This window comes from Truncatella angustata, assembly GCF_020726525.1.
Source record: "Truncatella angustata strain MPI-SDFR-AT-0073 chromosome Unknown BKA67scaffold_3, whole genome shotgun sequence".
NCBI lineage: Eukaryota > Fungi > Ascomycota > Sordariomycetes > Amphisphaeriales > Sporocadaceae > Truncatella > Truncatella angustata.
In genome coordinates this window covers 1,768,717-1,782,688 of record NW_025763383.1, presented here as the reverse complement: position 1 = coordinate 1,782,688, position 13,972 = coordinate 1,768,717, and the positions used below count along the sequence as shown (strand labels likewise).

The window sequence follows — 13,972 nt, the reverse complement described above, 5'->3', positions numbered from 1 at the left end:
CTGATGGGTGCACGCTTCCCATGAAGTCGGTAGTGACACAGGCGCAAAATCCACTTTAATTGGACGGTTCCTGCTGACCTTAATATATGACAGAAAAGTGCGGATATCCTTGGAGCCACGAGGCCAACTCGCTAGTATTACCCAGGCTTAAGGTCCCATTTAGCCGGAGGACAAGCTGAAAATCTTCACTTCTGCTAATTCCGGAGGCGTCGGAGCTACAAATCGATCCCGGAGCGCTGTCCAGGCCTTCCAGACACAAACAAGCTTTTTTCCTCTTATTTTCGTCTGCAAATCGTCAAACACTGGATATTATGCAACACAATATCTTGCATCCGTTGACGAGTATATACAGTGATTTTGCTATTGTAAGCAGTCAATACTTTCCGGTTAAGTCAGAAGACACCGAGCAGCTGGAAAAGGCCATTGAGCAAACCAGCACTCGAAGCGAAACAATACCGCCCTACTGTATTTCTGAAACATAGAAAGAAGCCTCAAGGTTTACCTCGACAGCCGGGCTCCCCACCGAACAATTGACTTAAGGTTGGTCTGTAACAAGCGGATTTCGTCAAGTCAGCATGCGTCCTCCTAACAATGGTCTCCAATTTCATAGTTCTATCCATGGGTACATCCACTGATTAGTGGTTAATGTGAATATCCAGTCGCATCAACATGGTGTCAATCTCTTGGAATGAAAATGAGGCGACACGACTGATTTGCAAATAAGACAAGTGGACATGACGGAATATGACCGCATGGGCTTCGTGACGCTAACACCACAAGTGTGTCTGCTGGTCTATACCGGATCCTCACTCGAATCATGTACTTGAAAACCTGGAGTGGTATTGTAACGGTACGTTCACGTTAGCATGGTCCATATTGTCTAGACAGGAAAAGAAATTGTCGGCAAACCATCAAGCTTCGAGAATCGTCAAGCCGTGAACGATATTACTTCCATGCTCTATTGGTAGGGCTATATCGCATAATGCTGGTCTATAAATGAATACACTTATGAACTTTGAATGATCCATGTGCGCGCAAATACGACGCTTGCATTCACTCAGGAAGGTGATACTGACTGGTATTTACCCTCATCAGGTGTATAGATGATTCCTGTCTTTCTCATTGAAGCCCTCCGTCAGAATTTAAATGGTTATTTTGAAGTGTTAGACCGATCTAGACTATCCGGATGCCCAGCTCAAGCTTAGACGAACTACTGCAACAACTAAGGAGAGTTTGCCAAAAACTGGGGTAAAGAGTGTCTGCCAACGTGCGCATGACAGCATCGCGAAATTCTAGCGGTAGTTCTAAGCCCAGCGAGTGGAGTTTGCGGATCTCGCAGAGTCACGATGGTGATCTTGGGTACTCTTGTCATCCAAAACACGTTTAATCATAAATGCCGAGTTGCACACTAGAAATGTGGCGACTCCAGACCGTACCAATTGACTCAAACTAAGACAACTATACTATGCCCCTTTCTGATAGAGAGCAGTGCCCCAAGAGATCAGCTCATTACAGCAGCCTAGTCCTTCACGGTAGACAATAAGTCGGGACGCCCAGACAGACAAGAAGAGCGGGGATGAAGAAGTAGAACCAACGGGCGTCCCTTCAATAGTGCTTGTGCCGTACGGATCCATAGACTAGATCACATCACACACACTCACGCCTTGCCGTTCACGACCATCCCCAGCCCATCCATGCTCTCCCCCGGATTTCTATAGCGTGGCTCATTGGCCGACCAAATCGATTGCCCCCCAGTCTTTGTGGAGGAGTATGGCGGGCCCCAGGCCACGCTCCGGTGGATTCTACTACTTCTCCACAGTCTCACCCGCGTCCCCCATCCATTTTCTCATTCTTATTCCCTCGTCCCCTACTCGTTGGGCTTTTTTGTCAATTTTACCCCGGATTTTGTGATGCTCACGACACATCGCCGTTTATTCTTGTCGCCTATACCCAAACAGTACCAGACCGATCCCAACCAGCACCGAACGGAAACGACAGAGACCATTCTTATCAACGGTGGAATGCGCGGCCACAGCGGGAATTAGTAAACTCTCTGGAACGTGACGTCGACGAAACCACAACGATCCAATACGACTCGTTTGGAACCCCGGCCGTCGAAAGGCAAATTTTGAAAGAAGAAAGACAATTCAGAAAGGGCCAAGGGGAACGCCGTCAAGATGCCTGGTATACTGCCGATGAAAGTGATCAAGGTGGGCACCAGTTCGCAAAGTCGTATTGCCCAGGTGAGTCTATACAGAAGTTCGACATATCGGGACCGCCACGCTCACCAATAATAGGCTTGTGATCGGTGTCGCAGCAAAAAGATTCGTTGCGATGGCATCCGACCGACATGTTCGCAATGCTCGAACGTTGGCTTCGAATGCAAGACTAGCGACAAATTGAGCCGACGTGCATTTCCGCGGGGCTACACAGAGTCGCTGGAAGAGCGGGTAAGGGCGTTGGAGGCCGAAGTTAGAGAATTGAAAGATCTTCTGGACGAGAAGGACGAAAAGATCGACATGCTTTCGAAGATGCACAGCCATCACCACCGTAGGCCGTCACATGGATCAGCGAACAGTCCGGCGACATCAGCGACCGCTGAGTCCAGAAGGGATCAATCACCCAGCAAAGAAGATACATTCCGCGTTCAAGCATCACCGTTACTGCTTGGCGTAGAGAACTCAGACTCATACTTTATGGGTCCTTCGAGCGGTCGCACATTTATAGGTAAGCATGTGTGTGCGCGCGTGAGGGTCTGCGATGAAATTGACCGTTTCCCAGAATTATTCAAACGAAAGATGCAAGAAAATGGAAAGTCGTGCTCAGATTTTAACCCCGAAGCTTTCTTGCATATTCAAGGTTGCCATCCACTGGTCGCACAACCACCGGCGTCCTCAATGAAGACACCGCCACGACTATTTTCTGACAGATGCGTCAATGTTTATTTCCAAGAATGGGCACCGCTCTTTCCCGTGATCCACAAGCCGACTTTCCTTCGCATATATGAAGAGTTTGGCGCCGACGCGGACAAAGTAAAGAGTCACCATAAGATTGCGCAATTAAACCTCGTCTTCTGTATTGCTGCATTATCGAGCGAATTACCGGATACGGAGCAAATTGCAGCATGCGAGCAGCAATGGCAAAAGGCCTTGGATGCCATTCTCATGGAAAACACCATGAACACTTTACAGTGCTTGGTCTTAGCTCTCATGTATTGCGCTGTCCGCGCCGATTACAAGCGCTTGATTCACTACAAAGGTATTGCTGTCGCGCTATCACATCGCTTAGGTCTTCACCAAAGCCAGAAGCGGTTCTCCTTTGGCGCCTTGACTATTGAAACCAGGAAGAAGGTGTTCTGGACTTTGTATACTCTGGACTGGTGAGTAAGCTTCGTAAAAGCCTTGGTTCCCTGACTAACTTCCTCTCTAGTTTCTCTGCTGCGATGCTAGGCCTACCAAAAGTTTTGAAGGAAGACGACATTCATGCTGAGTACCCGTCGGACTGTGATGACGAATATGTCACAGAAAAGGGATTTCAGCCTACTCTCCCCGGCGAGTACACCAGGCTCTCGAGCGCTTTGGCATTGTTCAAATTATCGCGCATACTTGCCAAGGTCCTGGAGAAGAATTATCCTGCTGCCACGTCATACGAGCTGTCGCTACAGCAGATCGCAATGCTGGAAGCGGAGCTAGTAGGGTGGGATGAGAACCTACCGACTCATCTAAAGTTGACGTTTGCACAAGACAAGCCGTCAACTGACGTCACTGGAAGCCGTTCGCCGGTTCTGGCTCTTGCTCGTTACTACGTGCGAACTCTGATTCATCGACCTGCAGTGGGCTCAAGTCTTGGACCAAAGGCTGTGTCATCCGTTATCGCTGTTGGCGAGTCGAGCAAGCACATGATTCAGATCGTTCAACTGCTTGAGGAGCGCAGCATGTCTTTCTCGTTCTGTCTGAACAAGGTTGATGTTCTTGTCCTATGCTCAATGACCTTGCTATACCAGACGTTGGATCTGAAGCAGGAGAGCAGACTGGCGAAGGATGCAGAACGCCTGGTCAATGCAGTCCTCAAAGGATTGTTGAAGGCTAAAGCACCAGGAACGTTTGATTTGCAACGCGTGGCATCTATGCTCATTACTGTAGATGAGCCTATGTCACCCCCTGTACCACGTGCCAGCTCTGAGTCGAGTGCGAATGTACCTCCATCGAAGGCCTCTCCTCAACAGTCGACCTTTTCCAAGAAGAAGTCCTTCTATTCACTTGGCCGACACTCGAGCGCAAGCGCGAGTGAAACAGACCTGCTGGCCCAGCAAGAGAAGCTTCGTCGCATGACCATGCCGAACGCTACTGCTGTGCGTCCTGAACTCTATCGCTCCCAATCACGTGCGTCGTTTGACGATGCCTCGCATCGGCCATCGATGCCTCGTCAGGAGCACCGGTTCTCGTTATCACAGATTCAGCAGAGCATGCTCAGGATGTCGTCCACGCACAAGAAGACGAATCTGGACTACTTATCACTCAGTACCACGCCCATTACCACCCAACCGCCTTCCCCTTTGCAATCAAGACTGGCGGTTCCACAAGCGGTGCAGCGCCTCCAACAAGCACCATCACCACCGTTATACACAGCAATTCCTGCGCCAACTAAGACCGACTCAGTAAATGCGATGTCGACTGCGGAGTGGGAGTCGCTACTCGGCTCTCTTGACGGGGGCCAAGCTAACTTATACGATGCCATATATGGCGGCCCAGCCCTCTCCCTCGAGACGCCACCACCAGTACCTACCAATTTCCCGGATTGGTCACCGAACTCTTGGAGCTTACCCGGCTTCAATCTTGGGGACATGAACACGAATGCGCCGCCGCCACAGAGCGTGCTGAGCTTCAGTGATGAGAGTCTGAGCTCTGGCGAGGAGCTAGCTACGAGTGACATTTACTTCAACATGAATGACGATTATCGCAGCAGTCTGTTGCATTCTAGTAATAGGCAACCCAACGATGGGCTTGTCATGGTGGACGGGTTACCATTGGATTTGGGTATTTGATTGGATACCACGTGGGATTGTGCTTCCCAACAGTGCTTAATTGCCACGAGCTCACGATCACGAGACGGTTCAATCTCTGTATAGCAACGTTATGTTTTGGGCCGGCGTGATGGTGTTCCAAAGCGCACATGGTTTAGGGATATGACAGGCCGCGGGTCAACGTAGCTGAGTGTATCATGTTGCCTTGAATTTGGGATTTATTTGCTCCATTTGTACTTGGGTATATTTAACCAGTAACCGGATATTGGGAAAGGGAATTAACACAGGCAGACCAGGTAGTTGGGATATCATAGGGAAGCCGAGCATGCATAGCCTCATGAATCTAGGCATAAGAAAGAAAGAAAAATAGGAACCCTTCATGAAAATACAGTAAAATTAGATATACTTGATTCCCGGCTGCGGATAGAAAGCTCCTAGCGATCCTAATGGTTCTAAGACTGACGCGCATATTCGCACTACAGTGGTTTCTTACTGCGTACATTGGCGCAGTGACACGCTAACTGACACCTGCTAAGTGTAGATTTCTACGGTGGGTTCATCCGCTAGCAGTGATCGGCTGGTTATTTGGTACGACTTAATTGTAAAGAAGTGAGTCATTAACATACGTAGGTTGTCGGGTATCAATGAAACATATTGCTTCCATTCACGATAGAGCTTCACTTCCTCGTGACGTTTGTCCGCGGTCCCAAAGTTAACAGGATTATTCTTGCGTGGCCGTAGGTCGACTGCTGTACTAGAAGTACTAGGATTGTGAAACCTGAAGGCGTTTTCACTTCAGCCCCAGCGACCAACTAGGTTACAAAATTCAAAGAGTAACAACCTCAATATTGAACGGAGTCAAAAAGCGCCACGTGGAACCGTGATAGAAATGATGCTGGAAATCAACAGATACCTCCCCATAAAATACCACGTGAGAATTATGTCCCTCGCCTGCAGGTATTCTGTTAAGCATGCGACAGAGGAACATCACATTGCTCGTTGTCACGTTGTCCAACGAAATGTCTCAGCATCACGGACCCTCCTCGAAAGACTTCACACAAGGCGAAACAAAGACTCTTTGCGGGGCCTCGTCTCGGCAAGCTCAAGGCAAAGCATTGCCTTGGTCTTGAATCCAATCAAACAGGCTCTTTTCTCGAATAAGAAATTCTTGACCAGCCTGTCACCCACAAAGGTCATCAGGAACCACCAGCTGACCTAGGCCTGGATCTCGGCATCTTAGCAACCCGAACGCCGCAGCTGTATAGGCGGTAGCACGGCGGTAGCGGGTTTTAGGCGGTCAGCAATCCGCTGTATGCAGTGCCCGCAGCGGGATTTTGCGGTACCGACTGTTGTGGCGCCATCTATAACGAAGTCTTGGCTTTCTTTACAATAAAATATCACGACTTACATCGCCGCTGGACCCAACCACTTGCGAACGAGTGTCATTGCTTCGCGATATCATTTTCGTCTATCATCAAACCGTGGCGCTCTAGTTCGCAGTATCTCACTTCATTGAAATTCCGAGTAGATGGTGGAGAGAACAGGTCGTTACATCCATAACTCCACTCACCAATATCTCCGTGTTAGAGGGTGCGGCGCCATGACAGCCTTAGAGACTACACCATGCCTTGGATCAACGAAGGAGGCGTACGACAAATCATCAGGTACGTTGATCAATGAGCTACCCTCTTACTCCTAGAACAAGCAATGGTGTTGACACATTATTCGTAGCCAACCTATCTGCAGCGTTGCTATTGACACCAGCAGATGGCGGGCAAGACGGGAAGCCGTTACGGCTTCCTCAGACCATTGCACACCGTGGATACAAAGTCGCATTTCCGGAGAATTCTATGGCTGCCTTTCGGAGCGCGGTGGAGGTCGGCGCACATGCGATAGAGACAGACCTGCATCTGTCGAGTGATGGCGTAGTCGTCTTGTCACACGTAAGCCTTCCTCGTAATAACTTGCACCACGATACCGAGTTTCACGGTTTGAACAATTTTATAAAGAACAATTTGTGAAGATCACTAGAATAGAAAGCTGATGACGCAACTGAGTTAGGATGCTTCACTCAAACGATGTTTTGGTGAAGACAAGAAAATCGCAGACTGCGACTGGAACTATCTGAGCACACTGCGTACCGTACGCAAGCCCAGGCAGCCGCTACCTCGTTTCGTGGACCTTCTAGAGTATATGGCACAACCAGATCAAGAACATATGTGGATTCTGCTTGATGTCAAGGTGAGTCGTCCCTTACTTGCAGGGCTGTTATTTGCCTGCGTTGGAGCCAGAAGCGTTAACTATGTTGTTTTTAGAAAGATGATGATCCTACTGAGCTTCTGAGCCTTATTACCTCGACTATAGCTGCTGTACCCGCTAAGAGGCGATGGGCAGAGCGTATCATAGTCGGTTGCTGGGATGTACGTTGTTTTTTTCAGCTGATGTGCAACTGTGCATTACTACATTTACAAATACTAAACATACTGTGCAGGCGAATTATGTAAAATTGGCTCTAGATCTCCTCCCTGGTTTCCCGCTCACGTATATCGGTTGGAATCTGGCATATGCCAACTCGCTTTTTCGAGTACCAAACATGAGTTTCAATCTACTCGCCCAATCTGTGGCAGGACCATGCGGAGACAGATTCCTTCGCAAAGCTAGGAAAAACAACCGAGCAGTCTTTGTGTGGACCGTGAACAATGAAAACTGGATGGAATGGAGTATCAAGAAGAATTTGGATGGTGTAATCACAGATGACCCGAAACTGTTCTTGGAAGTGTGCGATCGCTGGAAAGGAAATCCCGATAAACCCAGTATACACAACAAAAGGCAACCCAGAGTCTCACAGCGGGTACGATGGAAGGTCAGACAAGTCATTGAAGTTGCAATTTTCTACGTCTTGCTGTCACTTTATTACATGAAGTTGCTCGCTCTTGGAAACGCCAATTCGAAGCAGCACGTTAAGAGAGCACTAGGGTACTAAATGTGAGGGTAGAGATGTACAGTAGATAGTTATACCTGAAGGTTCAATGAGAGTATACAGGACCATCATATATCAGACATATTTTAACACGTTTCGTGCAGTTGTGTTGCAATACTAATTAGCCTGTGAACTTTGCAGTCAACAATATGATAGTGTACCATTCAGAGTCGGAATTGACGCGTGCAAGTTCCGGTAGGTAGTTTGTGAGATTGTGAATAAAGGAGGGAGTTGTTGAACGAAGTTTTTATAGGTCTTAATGTCAACTCATTTCCTTTTTCCATGCTTGGTGTCTTGCGAGCTGTAAGATAATATGTTACGTTCCACGTCACTCAGAGATGAAACGCTCGCAATAATCAATTGGTACGAAAAGAGAACGATTAATTACCGATCAATATTCGCAGAGGAATCAGGTTCTGTCCATATTGAAGTACCAGAAGAGCAAAACAAAGTCACCTCACTGTCTAAAATGTAACTTAGTATACTGCATAACTGCTCTCAATTTTGGAGTAGTGGCATGTCATCCAGGGAATTATATCAGCCAGAGCAGTTTGAAGGTTCGCCATCAGTCATCGAATATGAAGAAAGACAATAGCGAAAATTTAAGCGTGACACATGGCTTTAACGTACCTACAAGATCTAAATGATGTATCAAAGCCTCCGAAATGGATGTTCTCATGTCTTCGTCACTTGATTTAGTCACTATTTGGCAGGAAGGCACGCGGGTGCGTGCCTTCCCTTTACTTGAATTCAGCATCCAAACCTTTATTTTTAAATCAAAACTGGAATAAGGCATACCGAAAACTTTTCTCTCTGAAGACTTGGTTTCAGTTACAAATTTTCCACTCAATTTGTAATTTTCCGGCTGGCCACCTGCGGCATCTCCTTTACCCAGAGACGACTGTAACATGAGATCTATTTGTCTGACCTTTTAGTGCCATCATGTCCTCATTCCCATCGATTCAATCGTTCTATAAACGCGAGATCGTAGGCAAGTCTGGCATTACTCAACATAATGCCTCAAATACCAATGATGGGTTCACCAGCCAAGAAGTATCAGATGCTCTCCACCCTCTGTCCCGGCCATGGAGGCCGAATGGAGTCTATCGCAAGTGCCCAATCGCTTCTATCGAGGCTGGCCCATGCAGTTACGAGATCCTGGGTAGAGTTGTGAATTTCTCATCTCCCTCCGCCAGAAATCATGCGCATTCTGCCACTGAGGGCCAATACCGCATAGTACTAAGTGATGAGAACGGAGCGATCGCTGTAAGTGCATACTCGTCACGAATCAGTCAAATAACTTCAGGTCTTCTGGCTTACTAGTTTTAGGTTAAACTATTTTATACCAAACCTCGCGACTTCACTTTGGTCATTGGTCAAACAGTCACCATTTACACAGCATACATTGCAAATTCAACAAAAGCAGAGACCGGTCACATCCCATATGTCCACTACTGCACCATAATCCATCCTAGTCGCAATAGAACGACACATATCATTTTTCATCAAGATTTACCACTGTCTGATGAGGATCGCTCCTTCAGGGCTCCCTTAGAACTCAATACCGAGCAAACTGATAACCGATTTGGTCTGATGAGCTTGAAGACATTTCTTTCCAGCGGCTTCGATACGGGTGAAGGCACGATACTTGTCTGCGTGCGATCTATCGGTCCACACAAGTCTGTGAGATCCAGAAAGCGAGAAGGAACTGTGGATTTGATTGAAGTAAGTATCTTTGACGATACTGCAGCCTCTGTTCTAAAGCTGTGGGGCGATCATATCTCCTGTGCAAGATCACTTGTTCCGAATCAGAGAATCCTTTGGATCTCACATCCAAATTACAAGACTTTATATGGGCATCTAGGTAACTCGCCAGTGTCTGCTAAGATCAGCATCAGGTACAGCTCTATGGTAAATTTCGACCCAGTGTGTGCAGATGTGGAATGGCTACGTAAGAAAGCCAAAGAGTTGGCCAAGAAGGAAAGTGTACTAAATCACTTTCCTGAGGGTATTTGGGACGTCGAAGCTACTGTCAATTCAACGGCCAGAGAACTCTTGAAAATTGCAGAAATGGACGAGAATATCCGTCAAGACCTGGAGAGCAATACCACAGGCAAGTTGAACGTCATCATATCCGAAGTAAACCTCATGGCAGTTTGGCACAAGGGGATGCTTTGCTGTACTGAGTGGTGAGACATGCTACGATGCCGATGTAAATTCCGCAAGGTAACTAACTGTCGGTACTAGTTGCGGTATCCCGCTGTACGCCAACAAGCCTCTTGCTATATGAAAGAATTGTGGCTTGCAAATGGAACTGTCTCTCAATTCACGAGTGCTTGGCACGATGGTAGACGAAAGCGGTACAATTTTGGCAGGGAAACTTGCTTGGAAAGAGACTGCTTGGACACAACTATTCTTTACAGACTTTCAAGACAACCAGGATGTAGATGGTGATGACATGTCTGATCTGACTAAACAAACCTGGGAAGACCAAACAGCTCTTGATAGCGTGACACTCAAAGATATCGAAGAGCAACTGCTATACTCGCGAATTACGATAATATTTGGTTGGTGCTCAAAGTTAGAGAGACTCTGTGTATTGAGAGTCGAGTGGTGAACGTCAAATAGTATATTTAAACAGAAAACTTCAATAAACTAAGAGTACATGTGGCAACTATCCGAGCATAGGTTCGAATACGTCGCAAAACACATCAATGTAGCTCCTTGAAGAGAGGCTAAGCATATATTCTCATGTCAAACTGAATCGGACCCTCTTTCTGTGCAAACGCTGTAAGATATTGTGTTGCCGCGTCTTGTTTATATACTTTATGGAATGCGTATATATACGGTATGATATGTTCAGATGCGTGTCGTTGATCATTGATTCTTTGCAAATTTAGAGTGCCGACTTCTTGTCACCAACTTCCTTAGCGGCTCGATCTCTGAGCTCTTTTCTCAAGATCTTTCCAGACTATAGGACCATTGTTAGCACCAGGATGCTCATGTTTCAGCGAAGTCTCACGATAGGAAACTTACCGGGTTTTTGGGGATTTCAGGCACATAAATTACACCGCCTTTCAACCACTTGTATCGCACAACCTTGTTCTGCATCCATTGCGCGATGTCTTGTTCTGAGACCTTTGCTGCAGGGTTCGGCACGACATATGCACGCGGAACCTCCTCGCCATTGATGGTGACACCAACAACAGCGGCATCAATCACAGACTTGTTCTCCAACAGCACACCCTCCAGCTCGGCGGGGGCAACTTGGTTGCCCTTGACCTTGATCAGCTCCTTCAAGCGATCGATGACGTGCCATAGTCCACCCTGCTCGTACTTTTCAATGAACGCGATGTCGCCAGTCTTTAACCACCGCGTGCCGTCGGCGTCAATATGTAATGTGTTTGCCGTAGCCTCCGGCTTATTCCAATAACCCTGCATAAGTGTCGGACCTGTGACCCAGATTTCGCCCGACTCGTTGGCGGTAGTGATCTCACCAGAACCGTCGAGCCGCATGATCTTGCCCCGACAATTCGGCGTCAACTCGCCTACTGCGATACTCTTAAGTTTGCTGCCTGGGTGCCATGTCAGACACGTGCACGTCACTTCGGTCATGCCCCATCCCTGGGTTATCAGGACGTCGCCGGAGGGCCACAGCTTCTCGGCCTCTTCGGCCACTTCTCGCGTAAGCGGCGCAGCGCCCGACCCTAGACTTTCGATGGAGCTTAGGTCGTATTTCCGTGCGAGCGGGTGCTTGGCCAGGGCTACGACGATGGGCGGGACGCAGGTGAGCGATGTGATGCGGTACTTCTGTACGTACTCGAGCATCTTGACAAAGTCAAACCCGCCCATGATGTAGACGGGAATGCCAATCTTGGGGAATATCGTCGTGAAGTATGTCTGGCCAAAGGCATGATACATGGGAAGAAAACAAAGCTGGCGTGAGCGCTTGACCCAGTCCTCATAGTCATCCCTCATGGCCGCAACGTGTAGTACTTGGATGCCATTTGCGATGTATGAATAGTGGCTGATCTGAACGCCCTTGGGAACGCCAGTCGTTCCCGAGCTGTAGTTCAAACAGCATGTGGCGGTTTTAGAGTCAGGAGCCTCGTACCAATCCCATTTCTCGGCCTTCTCCGCTGATACAAGGAGGTCGGTCCAGTGTTTGGCCCCTGGTGGCGCCTTTCCGGGAGTCGAATCTAGTGCTGTTGCGTCAAAACTATACACTTTATCTTTGGGAAGTCCTACTTCCGCGGCGGCCTCGGTAGCGATATCCATGCTGCTATTGGCAGAGACAAGAAAAGAGGCACCGCTATCCTTGAGCTGATACGCCAACTCTCTCGCCACGAAGCTCGGGTTTGCGCCTGTAAAGACACCGCCAGCCATAAGCACGCCCATAAAAACAACAGGTGTGAAGAGCGTGTTTCCGGAGAAGAGAAGGACCCTATCCCCAGGTTGTAGGCCGGCCTCGATCAGACCGATGGCAAACCTCTTCGACCAGAGTCGAAACTGCGATTTCGACAAAACATGCGTATCAGGCTTTTCGGGATCGACGAACAAAGGCGTGTCCGGTAGCGGGTCAAATGAGGAACCAAAAGTCCATCGTGGCAGAGACCCGCCGGGGATTTCCACGTTCCAGCGACTAGATACCGGCATCGTGAAATAGATACTCTGGCTGTGCGTTATGCGGTTGAGAAGCGAGGTGATATGAACCGGACGATGTGTATGTTGAGACCAAAGCGGTAAGGGCCAGCTACTGACAAGATTTCAAGCGAATGAGCAAGCTCAATACGTTGAGTCCAATTCAGTTCAAGCCAACCTTTGCTACTTGTTGAAACGACGCAGGAATAGCCCAACCCTAGGTACTCTAGGGCTTGTCTGGTAGGATGGGAATTGTGACACAAGTATATGGTGTGCATACATGCAGGTGAGAAGGAAGCTTTTACTGAGGTGACCTGTCGTTTATACCAGTCAACCAGGACGCACTCTCTGGGGATCCATGCTTGCTCGTAAACTTGTAATCCTCCACGATAGAGCTCTGCTGTAATTGGCCACATAATCAACAGCCAAGGATGAGATTGTGATCTCCCCGCACAACGGAGTTGTTGTGGTGATAAATTGATGCGGAGAAAGCTGGGGTTTGGAGAACAAGCCGAGGCTGGTCGGCCTGAATAGGTATAAGGAAATAGTTGTGGGCCGGACCCCGACCTCTGGTGGGTTTCTTTTGTGGAGTCAACAATTAATTTCATGGGGATATTGTCCGTGTGATGGAGCTCTATGGATACTTTGACCCAGAGTGAAATAATATGCATTGCAAGCGTCTGGCTTGTTCGGCTAAGTTGCGTACTTACGGCAGTGACACAATCTTGAGAGGTACCAGTTCAGCGAGCTTCTGCAGCTGTGGAGATAGACTACTTGTGCGAACGCATCACCAAGGACGATACTGCCTCATGGTTCGAATCATCAATGTGTTGCAGTACCATCTGGAGGGAGAATCTCAGTACTATTTACGGATAGTAATCGTGTGTGGGCCAAGTGCTCCTGCCACGCACCAAGATAGAAAAAAGTAAGGAGACGAAGGAATCGGAGAAGAAATAGAGCAGACAAACAATTCTTTTAATAGTACATCATCATCATAAGCTGAGGTTACCACGGCCGTTAGGACTGATATTCAAGACCTACAAGGCGTATATTTATATTGAGAGGTGCGGGTCGCAATTGCTCTGATTTCAGCTTACTGCTCCGGGACATCATCAGTAAATATAACGTTAGGAAAGTTTGTAGTTTCCTGAAATATCATTTCTAGTCTAACAGAATCGGCAAAATTCGAGAAATACATGCTCGAGAGATATGGAATTATGTAGTACAAACACGCTTTTAAGATTATGTTTGTTTTTATTTATGACAGAGGCGAATCATGGGCAGTTGGATGGACAAGTGGAGACATTTAGAGAGCAGTAAAGCACGCG

The 13,972-nt window shown here is 47.9% G+C and overlaps 4 protein-coding genes across 4 annotated transcripts; 3 read left to right on the top strand and 1 right to left on the bottom strand.

Annotated features, from left to right (window-relative positions):
• Nucleotides 1–2,177: 2,177 nt before the first annotated feature.
• Nucleotides 2,178–5,044, top strand: BKA67DRAFT_514966 (fungal-specific transcription factor domain-containing protein; the record flags this gene model as incomplete). The annotated part of the gene is made up of 4 exons (XM_046097684.1): nt 2,178–2,243; nt 2,298–2,727; nt 2,782–3,379; nt 3,430–5,044. 4 exons carry the CDS (start codon nt 2,178–2,180, stop codon nt 5,042–5,044), a joined length of 2,709 nt encoding a protein of 902 aa, XP_045959725.1.
• Nucleotides 5,045–6,344: 1,300 nt separating this feature from the next.
• BKA67DRAFT_560738 (PLC-like phosphodiesterase) lies at nt 6,345–8,097 on the top strand. The gene is made up of 5 exons (XM_046102479.1): nt 6,345–6,687; nt 6,755–6,966; nt 7,085–7,264; nt 7,339–7,443; nt 7,515–8,097. Exons 1-5 carry the CDS (start codon nt 6,552–6,554, stop codon nt 8,004–8,006), a joined length of 1,125 nt encoding a protein of 374 aa, XP_045959724.1. The 5' UTR covers nt 6,345–6,551; the 3' UTR covers nt 8,007–8,097.
• Nucleotides 8,098–8,945: 848 nt separating this feature from the next.
• On the top strand, nt 8,946–10,620 carry BKA67DRAFT_591811 (uncharacterized protein; the record flags this gene model as incomplete). Its single annotated transcript, XM_046104765.1, has 4 exons — nt 8,946–9,269; nt 9,333–9,728; nt 9,768–10,157; nt 10,297–10,620. 4 exons carry the CDS (start codon nt 8,946–8,948, stop codon nt 10,618–10,620), a joined length of 1,434 nt encoding a protein of 477 aa, XP_045959723.1.
• BKA67DRAFT_603010 (AMP-binding enzyme) lies at nt 10,618–13,130 on the bottom strand. Its single transcript, XM_046105339.1, has 2 exons — nt 11,040–13,130; nt 10,618–10,974 (listed from the first exon to the last, which is right to left on the bottom strand). The coding sequence occupies exons 1-2, from the start codon at nt 12,657–12,659 to the stop codon at nt 10,900–10,902; spliced, it is 1,695 nt and encodes a 564-aa protein (XP_045959722.1). The 5' UTR covers nt 12,660–13,130; the 3' UTR covers nt 10,618–10,899.
• Nucleotides 13,131–13,972: the final 842 nt, after the last annotated feature.